Below are 23,156 nucleotides of genomic sequence, written 5' to 3'. Positions count from 1 at the left end.
ATACCTAGCCCCTCTCCCACACACACTGACATACCTAGCCCCTCTCCCACACACTGACATACCTCGCCCCTCTCCCACCCACACTGACATACCTAGCTCCTCTCCCACGCACACTCTGACATGGCCCTTATGATAAATTTCACACTGTATATGAATTCCATTGTGCCTGATGGAAAATTACAGTGAAACACAATTAGCTGTTTCCCCGTGTATGACTGTTATACAGACTAGTGTAGCAGAACATTGAGGATGTATCCAACATTCGTAACTTAAGAAAATGAACTTAGAGACACACATTTACACACACTCATTTACATACATTTACGCACACTTCCACGCATATGCACACCCACGCACAGACGCATACACACACACACACACACACACACACACACACACACACACACACACACACACACACACACACACACACACACACACACACACACACACACACACACACACACACACACACACACACACGCACGCACAGACGCATACACACACACACACACACACACACACACACACACACACACACACACACACACACACACACACACACACACACACACAAACCTAAGAATAGCATCCCGACATCTCAGTAAGGAGTCTTTCAGGACTCTGTACACCGTGTACGTCAGGCCCATATTGGAGTATGTAGCATCATTTTGGAACCCACACCTGGCCAAACATGTCAAGAAATTAGAGAAAGCGCAAAGGTCTGCAACAAGACTAGTCCCGGAGTTAAGGGGCATATCCTACTAGGAGAGGTTAAGGGAAATCGACCTGACGACACTGGAGGACAGGAGAGACAGAGGGGAACATGATAACATGTAAAATATTGAGAGGAATCAACAAGGTGGACAGAGACAGGATGTTTCAGAGATGGGATATACCAACAAGGGGTCAAAATTGGAAGCTGAAGACTCAAATGAGCCACAGGGATGTTAGGAAATTTTACTTCAGTCATAGAGTTGTAAACGGAACAGTCTGGAAAGGGAGGTGATGGAGGCAGGATCCATACATAGCTTTAAGAGGAGGACTGATAAAGCTCACGGAGCAGGGAGTGACCTAGCAACGACCAATAAAGATCCAGGACCAGGAGCTACGGATCGGCCCCTGCAACCACAATTAGGTGAGTGCAATTATGGAAGTACACACTGACTTGGGCTGGATTTGAGACCCAATATTGGCGACACACCGGTCCAATCTTGACGCATGTTATTCTATGTTATTTAACTTTATCTAGGACTGTAATAATGTTACGTTGCATTCTATTTATGTGAAAATTTCGTTTTATAATAAAAAACTTATCAATCTCTTTCATTTATGTAAATTATTTGGCTTGTCAGTTATCATGATGGTTGAGTCTCGTTTATCAGTACGAATAATGGCTCATAATGGGCCATTATTATGAAAGTTTTAGATGAATAAAATCTAAAATTAGACATTCATTTTTTCACGTATTCATTAATTTTTTTACAATACCTTATAAAGTTTATTTCGTATAGTAATAAAAAACAAATATGTAGCTGCGAGTCACAAAAATGTATGTAGGTTCCCTGTTATGATTAATTAATTACAGTTTAAAAATAAAAATTGAAAATTTAATTTCTGAAGTTAGGAGATTTCGCCATAGTTCACTAGTATCAGCAATTTTATCGATATTTTTCATTAAGTCAACTAACCTCCAAGTTTACCTTGGAAATTTAGTGATTTGGGTCAGGTGGGTTGTGAGTGTCTGGAGTGCTGTCAGGGTTGTTCCGGCGTTGGAATTAACTTATAAACTGATTCAAACAAGTGAAACAAGTCATTAATTTAGCATATTTTAGCAGTTTTTAGCTTGGTTCAGATGGATGAATTGGGAATTTCTTTCTTTGTCTGGAAATATATTACAGTTGATTTTATCAGCAGAAGTGACCCAAAATAGGGGTCACCAGTGACTTCAACTCCCCCCCCCCCCGTTTACATTCCCTGAAATATACCTGATTTAATTAATTCAACAACAATTGGGGTCGCCCACTATGCTTGAGAATGGTCTTCTAGAGTGACAATGTATTCACAGTTGAAAGGAACTTTATCATAGCAAAATCCTGGGAATGTGAATAATGGAGAGAGGTAAGACTTTCTTAGTAACTGGAATGCCTATTTTTTTTTTTATGCGACTGACTTGAAAAATGGAAATTGTTGAATTTAGTTCGAAATTCGCTGAAGGGTCAAAATTTGGACTATTAACAGGTTGGCCTATGGATTAAAATAACCGTTTCTTGCTATCATTTATATCACTTAGTCACACTAGTGAAATAGACTAGATTTTGGTCTATTAGATGATTGAAATAGAGTGGAAATAGGCCCTAAAATGAGTGTTTTTGGCATAATTACTACAGCAGTTAACCCCCAAGAAGCTATTTTTAGGTATATATAGGCCTCTGCTGACCTTAAAATCGACCTTAATAAATACCTACTAATACCATTGGTGGATATTTATTTGTTGTTGCAAGGCGACATAACTCATAAATCGAATTAAAATAGCTGACGTTGCTGACAGGAAGTTACTGGAAAGCCACCGGTAAGACCTTCAAACCATACCACGGGTGGGGTTTGAACCCACGGTCAGAGAGTCTCAAAACTCCAGACCGTCGCGTTAGCCACGGTCTGGAGTTTTGAGACTCTCTGACCGCGGGTTCAAACCCCACCCGTGGTATGGTTTGTTTGCAGTCGTGTCATTACGATTTCGTGAGTCAAGACCTTCAAAAATAAGGTGGGAATCCGCTTGGCCGGCAGTGGTAAGAGAGGCGCATCCGACAATTCCTTTGTTGAGTAAAAGGACATCTTAACTAATGTTACCTTTTAGTGTGGCAACGTTTCGCTCTCCAGAGCTTTATAAAGTTGTTACAAATATTACAGGTACACAGAGGGTACGTAGTGGCAATAATGTTAGATCAAAAATTATTAGCGCTGGAGTTCCCTAGCTGACCCTTGATGAAGGTAGTTGTTGTAGTAGTAGCAGCAGCAGTAGTAGTAGTAGTAGTAGTAGTAGTAGTAGTAAGAGCAGTAGAAGGACTAGTAACAGTAGTTGTAGTAGTAGTAAGAGCAGTAGAAGGACTAGTAACAGTAGTTGTAGTAGTAGTAGCAGTAAAAGTATTATTAGCAGTAGTATAGTAGTAGCAGTAGTAGTAGTAGTTACAATAGTAGTAATAGCAGAAGTGGTATTAAAAGTAAAAATAGTAATAGTAGCAGTAGTACTTGTAATAGTAGTAGCAATTATAGTTTACCTGGAGTTTACCTGGAGAGAGTTCCGGGGGTCAACGCCCCCGCGGCCCGGTCTGTGACCAGGCCTCCTGGTGGATCAGAGCCTGATCAACCAGGCTGTTGCTGCTGGCTGCACGCAAACCAACGTACGAGCCACAGCCCGGCTGGTCAGGAACAGACTTTAGGTGCTTGTCCAGTGCCAGCTTGAAGACTGCCAGGGGTCTGTTGGTAATCCCCCTTATGTGTGCTGGGAGGCAGTTGAACAGTCTCGGTCCCCTGACACTTATTGTATGGTCTCTTAACGTGCTAGTGACACCCCTGCTTTTCATTGGGGGGATGGTGCATCGTCTGCCAAGTCTTTTGCTTTCGTAGTGAGTGATTTTCGTGTGCAAGTTCGGTACTAGTCCCTCTAGGATTTTCCAGGTGTATATAATCATGTATCTCTCCCGCCTGCGTTCCAGGGAATACAGGTTTAGAAACCTCAAGCGCTCCCAGTAATTGAGGTGTTTTATCTCCGTTATGCGCGCCGTGAAGGTTCTCTGTACATTTTCTAGGTCAGCAATTTCACCTGCCTTGAAAGGTGCTGTTAGTGTGCAGCAATATTCCAGCCTAGATAGAACAAGTGACCTGTAGGACTATAAGTAGTAGTATTAGGAGTAGTCGATGTCAAAACTGCCTTTATTCTGTTTAATTCCGTTTGAATGGCATTTAAGGATGACTGAAGGCATTTTGTGCTTAAGTTTTTTCACCTTTCATTCTATATATATATATATATATATATATATATATATATATATATATATATATATATATATATATATATATATATATATATATATATCATTTACGAAACTGCGGCAGGTCAGGGTTCGACCCCTCGACACATTGTCCCGCCTCAAGAGACAACACAACGTACATGTCACCTTATCCTGGATAAGGTGACAGGTATATATAAGTTTTGTATCTCTGTATTGTTTGTAATAGCTCAACGGTGCTCCTGAAGAGCGAAACGATGCTATAATAAAAGTCACATTAGTTACACACTTTTTTTACGTAATTACACATTATTACATTAATTACACATTATTACACAATTCCCTTGGATGAAGGAGAAAGAAAACATCAGTTGTTATTCGCCTCTCATCCTTATTTTTCGATATTTCATCTGTAAACTTGCAAATGGCCTCATAAAAAAGTTGAAAATGGCCTCATAAAGTTGCAAATGGCCTCATAAAAAAGTTGAAAATGGCCTCATAAAGTTGCAAATGGCCTCATAAAAAATTGAAAATGGCCTCATAAAGTTGCAAATGACCTTGTAAAAAAAAGTTGAAAATTACCTCATAAAGTTGCAAATGGCCTCATAAAAAAAGTTGAAAATGGCCTCTTAAAGTTGCAAATGACCTTATAAAAAAATTGAAAATGGCCTCATAAAGTTGCAAATGGCCTCATAAAAAAGTTACAAATGGCCTCATAAAGTTGCAAATGGCCTCATAAAAAAGTTGCCAATGGCCTCATAAAAAAGGACTTAAATGTCTGGACCAGAATTAAGTCGATCTGAGGCCCAGTTATAAGAAAAAGTCTAATTTTCAGCACCTACGTGTGTGTGTGTGTGTGTGTGTGTGTGTGTGTGTGTGTGTGTGTGTGTGTGTGTGTGTGTGTACTCACCTAGTTGTACTCACCTAGTTGAGGTTGCGGGGGTCGAGTCCGAGCTCCTGGCCCCGCCTCTTCACTGATCGCTACTAGGTCACTCTCCCTGAGCCGTGAGCTTTATCATACCTCTGCTTAAAGCTATGTATGGATCCTGCCTCCACTACATCGCTTCCCAAACTATTCCACTTACTGACTACTCTGTGGCTGAAGAAATACTTCCTAACATCCCTGTGATTCATCTGTGTCTTCAACTTCCAACTGTGTCCCCTTGTTACTGTGTCCCATCTCTGGAACATCCTGTCTTTGTCCACCTTGTCAATTCCTCTCAGTATTTTGTATGTCGTTATCATGTCCCCCCTATCTCTCCTGTCCTCCAGTGTCGTCAGGTTGATTTCCCTTAACCTCTCCTCGTAGGACATACCTCTTAGCTCTGGGACTAGTCTTGTTGCAAACCTTTGCACTTTCTCTAGTTTCTTTACGTGCTTGGCTAGGTGTGGGTTCCAAACTGGTGCCGCATACTCCAATATGGGCCTAACGTACACGGTGTACAGGGTCCTGAACGATTCCTTATTAAGATGTCGGAATGCTGTTCTGAGGTTTGCTAGGCTCCCATATGCTGCAGCAGTTATTTGTGTGTGTGTGTGTGTGTGTGTGTGTGTGTGTGTGTGTGTGTGTGTGTGTGTGTGTGTGTGTGTGTGTGTGTGTGTGTGTGTGTACTCGCCTATGCGTACTCACCTATATGAGGCTGCAGGAGCCGATTAACAGCTCCTGGCCCCAACTGCTCGCTAGTCGCTACAAGGTCACGCTCTTCCCGCTCCAAGAGCTTTATCACACAGTTTCTTAAAGCTATTTATGGATTCTGCCTCCACTGCTTCACTCTCCAGGTTGTTCCACTTCCTTATAACTCTAAGGCTAAAAAAAATACTTCGTAGCATCTCTTTGACTCATATGAGTCTTCAGCTTCCAGTTGTGTCCTCTTGTTCGTGTGTCCCATCTCTGATATATTCTAGCCCTGTCCAGCTTGTTAATTCCTTTCAGTATTTTATACGTTGTTATAATATTCCCCCTATTCTCTAGTGTCATCAGGTTGAGTTCCCTTATACTTTCCTCATACAACATGCCCCTAAGCTCCAGGACGAGTCTTCCAAACTTTTTCATTTTTCCAATTTATTGACGTTTTTGACCAGGTGTAGATTCCTTACTGGTGCTGCATCCTCCAGTATTGGCCCCTGTATGTGCATGTGCGTGTATGTGTGTGTGTGTGTGTGTGTGTGTGTGTGTGTGTGTGTGTGTGTGTGTGTGTGTTTGTGTGTGTGTGTGTGGGTGTGTGTGTGTGTGTGCTTGTGTGTGTGTGTGTGTGGGTGTGGGTGTGTGTGTGTGTGTGTGGGTGTGTGTGTGTGTGTGTGTGTGGGTAGCTAAGTTCTTATTTTAATTAGCAAAATTGGATACATCTGCAATGTTCTACTGTATTCTTTATGATAGTTGCAGAGTGGGAATTAAATCTAATTGTGTTTCACTGTTATTTTATATTTATTCTAAGTGTTCTCTCCCACAGGCCAACATTTTACATGTACTGTGTGCTGAAGGTTGCAGCTAGCCTGGCTGTCCTTTGTCTCAACCTTGACTTCAGAATGCCTTCAAGCAAAGTCACTAAGGATTTCAAATCTTTATTAAAAAGAGCAGAAGTTCTGACCTTCCTTCTAGCAGTGATTTTCACAGGTGAGATGGTCCGATATTTGTGAGGGGAAAGAACATGATAACATGAACGAGAAGTTAATAAACCATAGCAAGAAAACAGTTATTATAATATTAATTTGGAAGCATTAAATCACTAGAGGTCATTTAGTGCTTGCAGAATGGGAGGTAAACAGGTTAAGTCCGAGAGAGAATAATGCTTTATCAACATTCAAGCACCCAGCTTGAAGAGAGAAAAAAATTGCATAATACATATTCAATACTTTCATTAGGTACATTCTTCGGGATACTGGATGCATTCCTCTTCTGGTTGCTGCAGGATCTGGGAGCTTCGAACACTTTATTGGGCATCACTGTGACCGTGGGAACTGCAGCCGGCATACCCATCCTTGTGGCCTCAAAACACATTATCTCCACTCTGGGGCATGCCAACACCCTCATTTTCGGACTTGCCTTCTATGTCGTCCGCATGATAGGTTGTTCATCTTTTATGTTTTCTCAGTACAGTAGAGAAGGAAAATCCATTTGAGTTTTTTCTAGTTAAACTTTATTAAGTTGGTGATAACATATTTGATTGCTTATACGATTGTTATAGTTTTGGAAAACCACTAAACTTGTAGGTGGCCATACAGTCCCTGGGGAATGGGATGTAATCAGTTTTGATCCAAAGAAGGTTAGGCTAAATTTAGCTCTGAAGACCATAAATCATTTGCCAGCATCAAGGTATTCTCTGTGATGGGTTAGACCAAGAATAATTCCACTTTTTCTACATTTACTGGCCAGACGAGTACATGCTTAAACATTATGTGTGCGAGTACGTCATCATTGTAGTAGTAACATGTTTCTCCTCTCAGGATATTCCTACATTCAAGATCCATGGTGGTGTTTACCCTTTGAAGCTCTGGAATGTTTTACTGTCTCCCTGATGGACGCTGCTTGTGTATCCTATGGTGATGCCCTCGCCACACCATCCACCATTGCTACACTGCAGGGAATGTATGGAGGCCTTCACTATGGTATTGGTAGGTTGAGAAATCTGGAGGATTAAGGTTCTAAAATATAAGTGAATGATAAATTATATACTGTTGGGGTGAAACAAGCCCATAAGGATCAAAACATCTGGGAAATGGAAAGCAATCAAGTGTGATCTGATTAAGTGGAGAGGAACCTACAATACCTTAGATAACGAGCCCTTCGTTAGCATCAAGGCACTTCTCTTGAATTCCTTGAGGGAGGCGCCTTAATGCCGGCGAAGAGTCTATTGATGCGAGGCACTGAACCTATCATCATTTAACCGAATTTATTCTAATTGCCTCCCATTTCCCTGGGTGTGGTATAACCCCTACGTGTCTAGCGTTTCTCCATGAAATTAATATGAATGAGAATTCCCTTGAATAGTGGATAACAAAATACACCTCTGTGAAGATTATAGAGATGAGTAAGGCAACAAAATGAGATAAAAGGCAAATGAAGTTTAACGAACAGGATACAAAACAATAAGAAACATCTGCCCTCAGATTGAATTTCGAGAGTAGAAATCTAGAAACTAGTCACGGGTATGTAACACGTTAGAAGAACATACGTTAATGTGTGTGTGTGTACATATATATATATATATATATATATATATATATATATATATATATATATATATATATATATATATATATATATATATATATATATATATATGGATTTGGAAAAGGCGTATTACAGGGTGAATAGGGGGGCAATGTGGCAGATGTTGCAGGTGTATGGTATAGGAGGTAGATTACTGAAAGCAGTGAAGAGTTTTTACGAGGATAGTGAGGCTCAGGTTAGAGTATGTAGGAAAATGGGAGATTATTTCCCAGTAAAAGTAGGCCTTAGACAAGGATGTGTGATGTCACCGTGGTTGTTTAATATATTTATAGATGGGGTTGTAAGAAAAGTAAATGCGAGGGTCTTGGCAAGAGGCGTGGAGTTAAAAGATAAAGAATCACACATAAAGTGGGAGTTGTCACAGTTGCTCTTTGCTGATGACACTGTGCTCTTGGGTGATTCTGAAGAGAAGTTGCAGAGGTTGGTGGATGAATTTGGTAGGGTATGCAAAAGAAGAAAATTAAAAGTGAATACGGGAAAGAGTAAGGTTATGAGGATAAAAAGATTAGGTGATGAAAGATTGGATATCAGATTGGAGGGAGAGATTATGGAGGAGGTGAATGTATTCAGATATTTGGGAGTGGACGTGTCAGCGGATGGGTCTGTGAAAGATGAGGTGAATCATAGAATTGATGAGGGGAAAAGGGTGAGCGGTGCACTTAGGAGTCTGTGGAGACAAAGAACTTTGTCCTTGGAGGCAAAGAGGGGAATGTATGAGAGTGTAGTTTTACCAACGCTCTTATATGGGTGTGAAGCATGGGTGATGAATGTTGCAGCGAGGAGAAGGCTGGAGGCAGTGGAGATGTCATGTCTGAGGGCAATGTGTGGTGTGAATATAATGCAGAGAATTCGTAGTTTGGAAGTTAGGAGGAGGTGCGGGATTGCCAAAACTATTGTCCAGAGGGCTGAGGAAGGGTTGTTGAGGTGGTTCGGACATGTAGAAAGAATGGAGTGAAACAGAATGACTGCAAGAGTGTATCAGTCTGTAGTGAAAGGAAGGCGGGGTAGGGGTCGGACTAGAAAAGGTTGGAGGGAGGGGGTAAAGGAGGTTTTGTGTGCGAGGGGATTGGACTTCCAGCGGGCATGCGTGAGCGTGTTTGATAGGAGTGAATGGAGACAAATGGTTTTTAATACTTGACGTGCTGTTGGAGTGTGAGCAAAGTAACATTTATGAAGGGATTCAGGGAAACCGGCAGGCCGGACTTGAGTCCTGGAGATGTGAAGTACAGTGCCTGCACTCTGAAGGAGGGGTGTTAATGTTGCAGTTTAAAAACTGTAGTATATAGCACTCTTCTGGCAAGACAGTGATGGAGTGAATGATGGTGAAAGTTTTTCTTTTTCGGGCCACTCTGCCTTGGTGGGAATCGGCCAGTGTGTTCATAAAAAAATAATATATATATATATATATATATATATATATATATATATATATATATATATATATATATATATATATATATATATATATATATATATATATATATATATATATTTATATATATATGTGTGTGTGTGTGTGTGTGTGTGTGTGTGTGTGTGTGTGTGTGTGTGTGTGTGCGTGAGTGTGTGTACTCACCTAATTGTACTCTCCTAATTGTGGTTGCAGGGGTCGAGCTCAACTCCTGGCCCCCCGCCTCTTCATTGATCGCTACTAGGGCCTCTCTCTCTGCTTCCTGAGCTTTGTCATACCTCGTCTTAAAGCTATGTATGGTTCCTGTCTCCACTACGTCATTTGCTAGGCTATTCCACTTCCTGACGACTCTATGACTGAAGAAATACTTCCTAACATCCCTGTGGCTCGCTTGAGTCTTCAGCTTCCAATTGTGACCTCTTGTTTCTGTGTCCCCTCTTTCGAACATCCTGTCTCTGTCCACCTTGTCTATTCCACGCAGTATCTTGTATATCGTTATCATGTCTCCCCTGACCCTTCTGTCCTCCAGTGTCATCAGTCCGATTTCCCTCAACCTTTCATCATAGGACAATCCCCTGAGCTCTGGAACTAGCCTTGTTGCAAACCTTTGTACTTTCTTTAGCTTCTTGACGTGCTTGACCAGGTGTGGGTTCCAAACGGTTGCTGCATACTCCAGTATGGGCCTGACGTACACAGTGTACAGTGTCTTGAACGATTCCTTATTAAAGTATCGGAACGTTATTCTCAGGTTTACCAGGCTCCCGTATGCTGCAGCAGTTATCTGGTTGATGTTTGCCTCCGGAGACGTACTCGGAGTTATGGTCACCCCAAGATCTTTCTCCTTGAGTGAGGTTTGCAGTCTTTGTCCACCTAGCCTATACTCTGTCTACGGTCTTCTTTGCCCTTTCCCAATCTTCATGACTTTGCATTTGGCAGGGTTGAATTCGAAAAGCTAGTTTCTGGACCACGTGTCCAGTCTATCCAAGTCTCTTTGTAGTCCTGCCTGATCCTCATCCGATTTAATTCCTCTCATCAACTTCACATCATCTGCGAACTGGGACACTTCAGAGTCTATCCCTTCCATCATGTCATTCACATATATCAAAAATAGCACTGGTCCTAGAACTGACCCCTGTGGGACCCCGCTCGTCAGAGGCGCCCTCTGTGATACCTCTTTATGTACCATGACTCGTTGTTGCCTCCCTGTCAGCTATTCTCTGATCCATTGCAGTCCCCTCCTTGTTATACGTGCCTGATCCTCCAGCTTCTGCACTAATCTCTTGTGAGGAACTGTGTAGAAAGAATTCCTGCAGTCTAGGAAAATGCAATCCACCAACCCCACTCGTGTCTTACTTCTGTTACCTTGTCACAAAACTCCAGAAAGTTTGTGACACAGGATTTGCCTTCCATGAATCCATGCTGGGTGTCATTTATAATCTTGCTCCAATCCAGGTGCTCCACCACTCTCCTCCTGATAATCTTCTCCATGACTTTGCATACTATACATCTGTCAGAGACACTGGTCTGTAGTTTAGTGCCTCGTTTCTGTCTCCTTTCTTAAAAATGGGGACTACATTTGGTGTTTTCCATATCTCAGGTAGTTGCCCAGTTTCAAGGGATGTATTGAAGATTGTGGTTAAGGGCACGCACAGCGTCTCTGCTCCTTCTCTAAGGATCCACGTGGAGATGTCTGGTCCCATCGCCTTTGAGGTATCAAGGTCACTTAGCAGCTTCTGCACCTCCTCCTCCGTTGTTCGTATGTGTGTATGTGTACTCACCTATTTGTACTCACCTATTTGTGGTTGCAGGGGTCGAGTCTTAGCTCCTGGCCCCGCCTCTTCACCGGTTGCTACTGGGCCCTCTCTCTCCCCGCTCCATGAGCTATATCAAACCTTGTCTTAAAACTGTGTATGGTTCCTGCCTCCACTACGTCATTTTCTAGGCTATTCCACTGTCTTACAACTCTATGACTGAAGAAATACTTCCTAATATCTCTCTGACTCATTTGTGTCTTCAACTTCCAATTGTGGCCTCTTGTTTCTGTGTCCCCTCCCTGGAACATCCTGTCTTTGTCCACCTTGTCTATTCCACGCAGTATTTTATATGTCGTTATCATGTCTCCCCTGACCCTCCTGTCCTCCAGTGTCGTCAGGCCGATTTCCCTTAATCTTTCTTCATAGGACATTCCCCTTAGCTCTGGAACTAACCTTGTCGCAAACCTTTGTACTTTCTCTAGTTTCTTGACTTGCTTTATCAAGTGCGGGTTCCAAACAGGTGCTGCATACTCCAGTATGGGCCTGACATACACGGTGTACAGTGTCTTGAACGATTCCTTACTAAGATATCGGAATGCTGTTCTCAGGTTTGCCAGGCGCCCATATGCTGCAGCAGTTATCTGGTTGATGTGTGCTTCCGGAGACATGCTCGGTGTTATACTCACCCCAAGATCTTTCTCCTTGAGTGAGGTTTGCAGTCTTTGGCCACCTAGCCTATACTCGGTCTGTGGTCTTCTGTGCCCTTCCCCTATCTTCATGACTTTGCATTTGGCAGGATTAAATTCGAGAAGCCATTTGCTGGACCAGGTGTCCAGTCTGTCCAGGTCTCTTTGAAGTCCTGCCTGGTCCTCATCAGATTTAATTCTCCTCATTAACTTCACATCATCTGCAAACAGGGACACTTCTGGGTCTAACCCTTCCATCATGTCGTTCACATATACCAAAAATAGCACTGGTCCTAGGACCGACCCCTGTGGGACCCCGCTCGTCACAGGTGCCCACTGTGATACATCATTACGTACCATGACTCGTTGTTGTCTCCCTGTCAGGTATTCTCTGATCCATTGCAGTGCCCTTCCTGTTATATGCGCCTGATGCTCTAGCTTCTGCACTAATCTTTTGTGAGGAACTGTGTCAAAGGCCTTCTTGCAGTCCAAGAAGATGCAATCAACCCACCCCTCTCTCTCGTGTCTTACTTCTGTTATTTTATCATAAAACTCCAGAAGGTTTGTGACACAGGATTTGCCTTCCATGAATCCGTGCTGGTTGGCATTTATACTCTTGTTCCGTTCCAGGTGCTCCACCACTCTCCTCCTGATAATCTTCTCCATAATTTTGCATACTATACACGTCAATGACACAGGTCTATAGTTTAGTGCCTCTTTTCTGTCTCCTTTTTTAAAAATGGGAACTACATTTGCCGTCTTCCATACCTCAGGTAGTTGCCCAGTTTCCAGGGACGTGTTGAAGATTGTGGTAAGTGGCACGCACAACATATCTGCTCCCTCTCTAAGGACCCACGGGGAGATGTTGTCCGGTCCTATTGCCTTTGAGGTATCGATGTCCCTTAGCAGTTTCTTCACCTCCTCCTCATCTGTATGTATGTCGTCCAACACTTGTTGGTGTATTCCTTGCTGGTGTCCCCATCTGGTCTGTCCCCCCAGAGTCCTTCCTGACTCTACTGTAAATACTTCCTTAAATCTCGTGTTGAGCTCCTCACATACCTCTTGATCGTTTCTTGTGAGTTCTCCACCTTCTTTCCTCAGTCTTATCACCTGGTCCTTGACTGTTGTCTTCCTCCTAATGTGGCTATACAGCAGTTTCGGGTCAGATTTGACTTTCGATGCTATGTCGTTTTCATACTGTCGCTGGGCCTCCCTCCTTATCTGTGCATACTCGTTTCTGGCTCTTCTACTAATCTCCTTGTTTTCCTGGGTCCTATGCCTCCTGTACCTTTTCCATTCTCTGTTGCACTTAGTTTTTGCCTCCCTACACCTTCGGGTAAACCAAGGACTCGTTTTGGTCTTCCTATTATTTCTGTTGCCCTTGGGAACAAAACTTTCCTCTGCCTCCTTGCACTTTGTTGCCACATATTCCATCATCTCGTTTACTGATTTTCCTACCATTTCTCTGTCCCACTGAACCTCCTGCAGGAAGTTTCTCATACCTGTGTAGTCCCCCCTTTTATAGTTTGGCCTGATCCCTTCAGTTCCTGTTACCTTCTCCACTTGTAACTCTACTATATAATCAAAACTCAGCACCACATGATCGCTAGCTCCAAGGGGCCTCTCGTAAGTGATGTCCTCAATGTCTGAACTGCTCAGGGTGAACACAAGATCCAGTCTTGCTGGCTCATCCTCCCCTCTCTCTCTGGTTGTGTCCCTGACATGTTGATGCATGAGGTTTTCAAGTACCACATCCATCATCTTGGCTCTCCATGTTTCGGGACCCCCATGTGGCTCCAGGTTTTCCCAGTCGATCTCCCTGTGGTTGAAATCGCCCATTACCAGTAACTTTTCTCTGCTCGAGTGAGCTCTTCTTGCCACCTCAGCCAGTGTGTCCACCATCACCCTGTTGTTTTCTTCGTACTCCTCTCTTGGCCTCCTGCAGTTCTGTGGTGGGTTATACATCACTCCAATGACTACTTTATGTTCTCCGGACTGAATTGTACCTACAATGTAGTCTCTTTCTCCAATCATGTCCATGCCTTCCATTTCCTCAAATCCCCATCGGTGTTTTATGAGCAGTGCAACCCCTCCTCCCCCTCTACTCCTTCTATCTTTCCTCAGGATCTGATATCCCATTGGGAAGACTGTGTCTGTTATTGTCTCAGCGAGTTTTGTTTCTGTGACTGCTATGATGTCTGGGGATTTTTCACTGATTCTTTCGTTCCACTCCTCATGTTTATTCGTTATTCCATCCGCGTTTGTGTACCAAACTTTCAGTTTCTTTTCTATCATTATGGTCATGCAAGAATATTAGGGTTGGGGGAGCGAGAGCCTTGGTGGGGGCCTATATGGGGCTGTGGTGTAGATGGGGTTTGTGATGATGGGGGTGGGGTCAGAATGCCCATAAGGGACAGCTGTTGGGGTGAGGTTTGTGATATGGGGGTTGGTGGCAGAGGGAACAGTGAGTGGGTTGTAGTATAGGTTGCTCAGTTGCGTTGGGAATGTGTGTGTGTGTGTGTGTGTGTGTGTGTGTGTGTGTGTGTGTGTGTGTGTGTGTGTGTGTGTGTGTGTGTGTGTGTGTGTGTGTGTGTGTGTGTATGTGTTTATATCTGTGTATGTACTCAACTATTTGTGGTTGCAGGGGTGAGTCATAACTCCTGGACCCGCCTCTTCACTGATCGCTACTAGGTCCTCTCTCTCCCTGCTCTATGAGCTCTATAAAAATTCGTCTTAAAATTATGTATAGTTCCTGCCTCCACTACGTCACTTTCCAGGCTGTTCCACTTCCTGACATCTCTATGACTAAGGAAATACTTCCTAACATCCCTTTGACTCATAGGAGTCTTCAACTTCCAATTGTGACCCCTTGTATCTGAGTCCAATCTCTGGAACATATTGTCTTTGTCCACCCTGTCAATTCTGTGCAGTAATTTATATGTCGTTATCATGTCTCCCCTGAACCTCCTGTCCTCCAGTGTCGTCAGGCCGATTTCCTTTAACCTTTCTTTGTAGGACAATCCCCTTTGCTATGGGACTGGTCTTGTTGCAAACCATTGCACTTTTTTGACGTGCTGGACCAGGTGTGGATTCCAAACTGGTGCTGCATACTCCAATATCGGCCTGACGTATATAATGTAGAGTCATGAACGATTCCTTACTGAGGTATCGGAACGCTATTCTCAGGTTTGCCAGACGCCTGTATGCTGCAGCAGTTATCTGATTGATGTGCGCCACAGGAAATGTGCTCGGTATTATTCTCACTCCAAGATCCCTTTCCTTGAGTGAGGTTTGCAGACTTTGGCCACTTAGACTATACTGTGTCTGCTGTCTTTTTTGCCCTTCCCCGATCCTCATGCCTTTGCATTTGGCAGGGTTAAATTCAAGGAGCCAGTTGCTGGACCAGGATTGTAGCCTGTCCAGGTCTCTTTGATGTCCTGCCTGATCCTCGACCGATTTAATTATTCACATTAACTTCGCATCATCTGCAAACAAGGACTCTTCTGAGTTTATCCCTTCCGTTATGTCATTTACATATACCAAAAACAGCACAGGTCCTAGGACTGACCCCTGTGGAACCCCGCTCGTCACAGGCGCTCAGTTTGACACCTCATCAAGGACGATAACTCATTGTTGCCTCCCTGTCAGGTATTCTCTGATCCATTGCAGTGCCTTTCCTGTTATGTGTGCCTGATCCTCTAGCTTTTGCATGAACCTCTTCCGAGGAACTGTGCCGAAGGCCTTCTTGCAGTCCAAGAAAATGCAGTCTATCCACCCCTCTCTCTTGTATCTTACGTCTGTTACTTTGTCATAAACTCTTCAGTAGGATTTTCCTTCCCTGAAACCGTGCTGGTTGTGGTTTGTAAGCCTGTGTCTTTCCTGGTGATCCACCACTCTCCTCTTGATGATTTTCTCCATGACTTTGCATACTATTCACGTCAGTGACTCAGGTCTGTAGTTTAATGTCTCGTGTCTGTCTCCTTTCTTAAAAGTTTGGACTACATTTGCCATCTTCCATACCCAGTTTCAATGGGAGCATCTCTACTCCCTTTCTAAGAACCCATGGAGAGATGTTGTCCGGTGTGGTCCCACCACATTTGAGGTATCAAGTTCACTTAGCAGCTTCTTCACCTCCTCAGTTGATCGTATTTCATCCACCACTTGTTGGTGTACCTCCCTATTCGGAATTCCTGGAGTCCTTCCTGTCTCCACTATGAATACTTCTTTAAATCTCATGTTGAGTTCCTCACACACCTCTTGGTCGTTTCTTGTGAACTCCCCACCTTCCTTCCTCAGCCTAATTACCTGGTCCTTGACTATTGTTTTCCTCCTGATGTGTTTATATAACAGCTTGGGGTTAGACTTGTCTTTTGATGTCATTTTCGTATTGTCGCTGAGCCTCCCTTCTTATCTGCGCATATTCGTTTCTGGGTCATCAGCTAATCTCTTCATTTTTCTGGGTCCTTTGTCTTCTGTAGTTTCTCCATTCTCTACTGCACTTAGTTCTTGCCTCCCTACACCTTTGGGTGAACCAAGGACTCGTTCTGGTCTTCCCATTATTTCGGTTTCCCTTGGGAACAAACCTCTCCTCTGCCTCCTTGTATTTTGTTGTTACATAGTCCATCATTTCTTTTACTGGTTTTCCTGCCAATTCTCTCTCCCACTGAACGTCTTGTAGAAAGTTCCTCATGCCTGTATGGCCCCCCCTTTTGTAGTTAGGTTTTCCCGCCCTATTCCTGCTACCCTCTCCACTTGCAGCTCAACTATGTATTCAAAGCACAGAACCACATAATCTCTATATCCACGGGGCCTTTCATATGTGATATCCTCGATGTCCGAACTACTCAAGGTGAGTACTAGGCCCAGTCTTGTTGGATCATCTCTCTCTCTCTCTCTCTCTCTCTCTCTCTCTCTCTCTCTCTCTCTCTCTCTCTCTCTCTCTCTCTCTCTCTCTCTCTCTCTCTCTCTCTCTGGTAGTGTATCTAACATGTTGATGCATGAGGATTTCCAGTATCACATCCATCATCTTTGTTCTCCATGTTTTGGGATCCCCATGGGGCTCCAGTTTTTTCCCGGCCAGTCTCCTTGTGATTGAAATCACCCATAACTAGTAACTTTGCTCTCCCCATGTGAGCTCTTCTGGCCACCTCGGCTAGTGTGTCTACCATTGTTCTGTTGCTCTCGCTGTATTCCATCTTGGCCTCCTGTAGTTCTGTGGCAGGTTGTACATTACTACAATTACCACCTTATGTCCCTCAGGCTGGACTGTTCCTACTATGTAGTCCCTCTCGCCCATTTCATCCATTCCTTCCTTTTCCTCTAATCCCTACCATTTTTTAATGAGCAGTGCAACTCCTCCTCCCACTCTGCTCCCTCTGTCTTTCCTGAAGATTTGATATTCGAGTGGACAGACTGCATCTGTTATCTTGGTGAGTTTCGTTTTTGTGTGTGCTATTACGTCTGGGGATGTCTCCTTGATTCTTTCATGCCACTCCTCACATTTATTTGTTATTCCATCTGCATTTGTAAACCAAACCTTCAACTTTTTTTTCTAAAACTTTAGTCTGGGGGATACATTGGGGTTGGGGAAGTGGGAGACCTGATGAGGAACTATGTGTGGTTGCTGTGAAGGTGGAGTTTGTAATGAGATGGGTGGGGGCATTGGGTATGGCATGGGTGTTTTGGGTTACAATGTGTGGTTGCATTGGGTTGTCCTGGTTGGGGGGCTTCTGTAGGTGGTTGTAAGGGAGGTTTTATTTGAACTTCCTCCTGAGTCTGGGTTCTCCTGATCATCTCCATCTTCACCTCTCTTTCCTCCTTTTGTCGTTGAACCCTCTCTTTCAGTTTCTGCCTTTCTTCTCATGTTCTGTTGCAGTCAGGATACACCCTCCAGTATGCCGACGTGTCCCTTAGTCTTGCTTTTTCCTGCAGGATCCTCTTTCGAGCCGATTCTACCTTGAAAATCACTTTGACTGTCCGGATTATTCCTCTTGCAAACCCCCCTATTCTCAGAAAATTTGCAAGCTGGGTCATGTCATCTTCTATTGTTTTCATGATGCTTTCAATAGCTTTTTTTCTCACCTTGTCTTTTTGCTTCGTATGTGTGTGTGTGTGTGTGTGTGTGTACTCACCTATTTGTACTCACCTATTTGTGGTTGCAAGGGTCGAGTCTTAGCTCCTAGTCCCGCCTCTTCACCGGTTGCTACTGGGTCCTCTCTCTCCCTGCTCCATGAGTTTTATCAAACCACGTCTTAAAGCTATGCATGGTTCCCGCCTCCACTACGTCACTTTCTAGGTTATTCCACTGCTTAACAACTCTATGACTGAAGAAATGCTTCCTAACATCCCTTTGACTCATCTGACTCTTCAACTTCCAATTGTGACCTCTTGTTTCTGTGTCCCCTCCCTGGAACATCCTGTCTTTGTCCACCTTGTCTATCATGCACAGTATTTTATATGACGTTATCATGTCTACCCTGACCCTCCTGTCCTCCAGTGTCGTCAGGCTGATTTCCCTTAACCTTACTTCATAGGACATTCCCCTTAGCTCTGGAACTAACCTTGTCGCAAACCTTTGCACTTTCTCTAATTTCTTGACGTGCTTGAACAAGTGCGGGTTCCAAACAGGTGCTGCATACTCCAGTATGGGCCAGACGTACACGGTGTACAGTGTCATGAACGATTCCTTACTAAGGTATCGGAACTCTGTTCTCAGGTTTGCCAGGCGCCCATATGCTGCAGCAGTTATCTGGTTGATGTGTGCTTTCGGAGACATGCTCTGTGTTATACTCACCCCAAGATCTTTCTCCTTGAGCGAGGTTTGCAGTCTTGGCCACCTAGCCTATACTCCGTCTGTGGTCTTCTGTGCCCTTCCCCTGTCTTCATGACTTTGCATTTGGAGGGGTTAAATTCGAGAAGCTAGTTGCTGGATCAGGTGTCCAGTCTGTCCAGGTCTCTTTGAAGTCCTGCCTGATCCTCATCTGATTTAATTATCCTCATTAACCTCACATCGTCTGCAAACAGGGACACTTCTGAGTCTAATCCTTCTGTCATGTCGTTCACATATACCAAAAATAGCACTGGTCCTAGGACCGACCCTTGTGGGACCCTGCTAGTCACAGGTGCCCACTGTGATACATCATTATGTACCATGACTCATTGTTGCCTCCCTGACAGGTATTCTCTGATCCATTGCAATGCCCTTCCTGTTATATGTGCCTGATCCTCTAGTTTCTGCACTAATCTCTTGTGAGGAACTGTGTCAAAGGCCTTCTTGCAGTCCAAGAAGATGCAATCAACCCAGCCCTCTCTCTCATGTCTTACTTCTGTTACTTTATCATAAAACTCCAGAAGGTTTGTGACACAGGATTTGCCTTCCATGAATCCATACTGGTTGGCGTTTATAATCTCGTTCTGTTCCAGGTGCTCCACCACTCTCCTCCTGATAATCTTCTCCATAACTTTGCATACTATACACGTCAGTGACACTGGTCTATAGTTTAGTGCCTCTTTACTGTCTCCTTTTTAAATATGGGCACTACATTTGCGGTCTACCGTACCTCAGGTAGTTGCCCAGTTTCCAGGGATATGTTGAAGATTGTGGTTAGTGGCACACACAGCATTTCTGATCCCTCTCTAAGGACCCATGTGGAGATGTTTTCTGGTCCCATTGCCTTTGAGGTATCAATGTCACTTAGTAGCTTTTTCACCTCCTTCTCAGTTGTGTTTATGTCATCCAACACTTGTTGGTATATTCCTTGCTGGTGTCCCCATCTGGTCTGTCCCCCCAGAGGCCTTCCTGTCTCCACTGTAAATACTTACTTAAATCTCATGTTGAGCTCCTCACATACCTCTTGATTGTTTCTTGTGAGTTCTCCACCTTCTTTCCTCAGCCTTATCACCTGGTCTTTGACTGTTGTCTTCCTCCTAATGTGGCTATACAGCAGTTTCGGGTCAGACTTGACTTTCGATGCTATGTCGTTTTCGTACTGTCGCTGGGCCTCCCTCCTTATCTGTGCATACTCGTTTCTGGCTCTTCTACTAATCTCCTTATTTTCCTGGGTCCTTTGCCTCCTGTACCTTTTCCATTCTCTGGTGCACTTAGTTTTTGCCTCCCTACACCTTCGGGTAAACCAAGGACTCGCTTTGGTCTTCCTATTATTTCTATTTCCCATGGGAACAAATCTTTCCTCTGCCTCCCTGCACTTTGTTTCTACATATTCCATCATCTCGTTTACTGATTTTCCTACCAGTTCTCTGTCCCACTGAACCTCCTGCAGGAAGTTCCTCATACCTGTGTAGTCCCCCCTTTTATAATTTGGCTTTTCCCATTCAATTCCTGTTATCTTCTCTACTTGTAACTCTACTATGTAATCAAAACTCAAAACCACGTGATCGCTAGCTCCAAGGGGCCTCTCGTAATTGATGTCCTCAATATCTGAACTTCTCAGGGTGAACACAAGATCCAGTCTTGCTGGCTCATGACATGTTGATGCAAGAGGCTTTCAAGAACCACATCCATCATCTTGGCTCTCCATGTTTCGGGACCCCCATGTGGCTCCAGGTTTTCCCAGTCGATCTCCTTGTGGTTGAAATCGCCCATTACCAGTAACTTTGCTCTGCTCGAGTGAGCTCTTCTTGCCACCTCAGTCAGTGTGTCCACCATTGCTCTGTTGTTTTCTTCGTACTCCTCTCTTGGCCTCCTGCAGTTCTGTGGTGGGTTATACATCACTCCAATGACTACTTTATGTTCTCCAGACTGAATTGTACCTACTATATAGTCCCTTTCTCCAATCATGTCTATGCCTTAAATTTCCTCAAATCCCCATCGGCTTTTTATGAGCAGTGCAACCCCTCCTCCCCCTCTACTTCTTCTATCTTTCCTCAGGATCTGATATCCCGGTGAGAAGATTGCATCTGTTATTGTCTCAGCGAGTTTCGTTTCTGTGACTGCTATGATGTCTAGGGATTTCTCGCTGATTCTTTCGTGCCACTCCTCATATTTATTCGTTATTCCGTCCGCGTTTGTGTGTGTGTGTGTGTGTGTGTGTGTGTGTGTACTCACCTAATTGTACTCACCTAATTGTGGTTGCAGGGGTCGAGACTCAGCTCCTGGCCCCGCCTCTTCACTGATCGCTACTGGATCCTCTCTCTCTCTGCTTCCTGAGCTTTGTCATACCTCTTCTTAAAACTATGTATGGTTCCTGCCTCCACTACTTCACTTGCTAGGCTATTCCACTTGCTGACAACTCTATGACTGAAGAAATACTTCCTAACGTCCCTGTGACTCGTCTGAGTCTTCAGCTTCCAGTTGTGACCCCTTGTCCCTGTGTCCCCTCTCTGGAACATCCTATCTCTGTCCACCTTGTCTATTCCCCGCAGTATCTTGTATGTCGTTATCATGTCTCCCCTGACCCTTCTGTCCTCCAGTGTCGTCAGTCCGATTTCCCTTAACCTTTCCTCGTACGACATTCCCTTGAGCTCTGGGACTAGCCTTGTTGCAAACCTTTGTACTTTCTCTAACTTCTTGACGTGCTTGACCAGGTGTGGGTTCCAGACTGGTGCTGCATACTCCAGTATGGGCCTAACATACACAGTGTACAGTGTCTTGAACGATTCCTTATTAAGGTATCGGAACGCTATTCTCAGGTTTGCCAGGCGCCCGTATGCTGCAGCGGTTATTTGGTTGATGTGTGCCTCCGGTGATGTGCTCGGTGTTATGGTCACCCCAAGGTCTTTCTCCCTGAGTGAGGTCTGTAGTCTTTGTCCACCTAGCCTATACTCTGTCTGCGGTCTTCTTTGCCCCTCCCCAATCTTCATGACTTTGCATTTGGCTGGATTGAATTCGAGAAGCCAGTTACTGGACCACATGTCCAGCCTCTCCAGGTCTCTTTGCAGTCCTGCCTCATCCTCGTCCGATTTAATTCTTCTCATCAGCTTCACGTCATCTGCGAACAGGGACACTTCAGAGTCTATTCCTTCCATCATGTCGTTCACATATATCAAAAATAGCACTGGTCCTAGAACTGACCCCTGTGGGACCCCGCTCGTAACAGGCGCCCACTGTGATACCTCTTCACGTACCATGACTCGTTGCTGCCTCCCTGTCAGGTATTCCCTTATCCATTGCAGTGCCCTTCCTTTTACGTGTGCCTGATCCTCCAGCTTCTGCACTAATCTCTTGTGGGGAACTGTGTCAAAGGCCTTCCTGCAGTCTAGGAAAACGCAATCTACCCAACCCTCTCTCTCGTGTCTTACTTCTGTTACCTTGTCATAAAACTCCAGGAGGTTTGTGATACAAGATTTGCCTTCCATGAACCCATGCTGGTTTTCATTTATAATCTTGTTCCTTTCCAGGTGTTCGACCACTCTCCTCCTGATAATCTTCTCCATGACCTTGCACACGATACATGTCAGAGACACAGGTCTGTAGTTTAGTGCCTCGTTTCTGTTTCCTTTCTTAAATATGGGGACTACATTAGCTGTCTTCCATTTCTCAGGTAGTTGCCCAGTTTCAAGGGATGTGTTGAAGATTGTGGTTAGAGGCACACACAGCATCTCTGCTCCTTCTCTAAGGACCCATGGGGAGATGTTGTCCGGTCCCATCGCCTTTGAGGTGTCAAGGTCACTTAAGAGCTTCTTCACCTCCTCCTCAGTTGTTCGTATGTCATCCAACACTTGTTGGTATATTCCCTCTTGATGTTCCCTTCTGTTCTGTCTTCCCACAGCCCTTCCTGTCTCTACTGTAAAAACTTCCTTGAATCTCCTGTTCAGCTCCTCACATACCTCCTGATCATTTCTTGTGAGTTCTCCACCTTCTGTCCTTAATCTGATCACCTGGTCTTTGACTGTTGTCTTCCTCCTGATGTGGCTATACAACAGTTTCGGGTCAGTCTTGATTCTCGATGCTATGTCATTTTCATACTGTCGCTGGGCCTCCCTCCTTACCTGTGCGTACTCATTCCTGGCTCTGCGACTGATCTCTCTATTTTCGTGTGTTCTCTGCCTTCTGTACTTTTTCCATTCTCTATTGCACTTTGTTTTTGCCTCCTTACACCGTCGGGT

At 44.2% G+C, this 23,156-nt stretch overlaps 2 protein-coding genes across 2 annotated transcripts in view; both read left to right on the top strand.

The window, feature by feature from the left end:
- The window catches only part of LOC128703827 (major facilitator superfamily domain-containing protein 6), a gene marked incomplete at its 3' end in the record, with an annotated part of 347,143 nt that overhangs the window by 119,904 nt on the left and 204,083 nt on the right, over nt 1-23,156 (top strand).
- LOC138855269 (major facilitator superfamily domain-containing protein 6-A-like) overlaps nt 1-23,156 on the top strand; it is a 48,845-nt gene that overhangs the window by 20,607 nt on the left and 5,082 nt on the right. Inside the window, exons 5-7 of the mRNA XM_070103771.1 lie at nt 6,461-6,624; nt 6,873-7,076; nt 7,455-7,622. Coding sequence (XP_069959872.1) covers nt 6,461-6,624; nt 6,873-7,076; nt 7,455-7,622 — 536 coding nt within the window. The remainder of the gene's footprint in view (nt 1-6,460; nt 6,625-6,872; nt 7,077-7,454; nt 7,623-23,156) is intronic.

The sequence above is a fragment of the Cherax quadricarinatus genome, chromosome 87 (assembly GCF_038502225.1).
Source record: "Cherax quadricarinatus isolate ZL_2023a chromosome 87, ASM3850222v1, whole genome shotgun sequence".
NCBI classification, from domain to species: domain Eukaryota; kingdom Metazoa; phylum Arthropoda; class Malacostraca; order Decapoda; family Parastacidae; genus Cherax; species Cherax quadricarinatus.
Note: the sequence above shows the minus strand (reverse complement) of the source record. Positions and strands in the feature narration are given on the sequence as shown.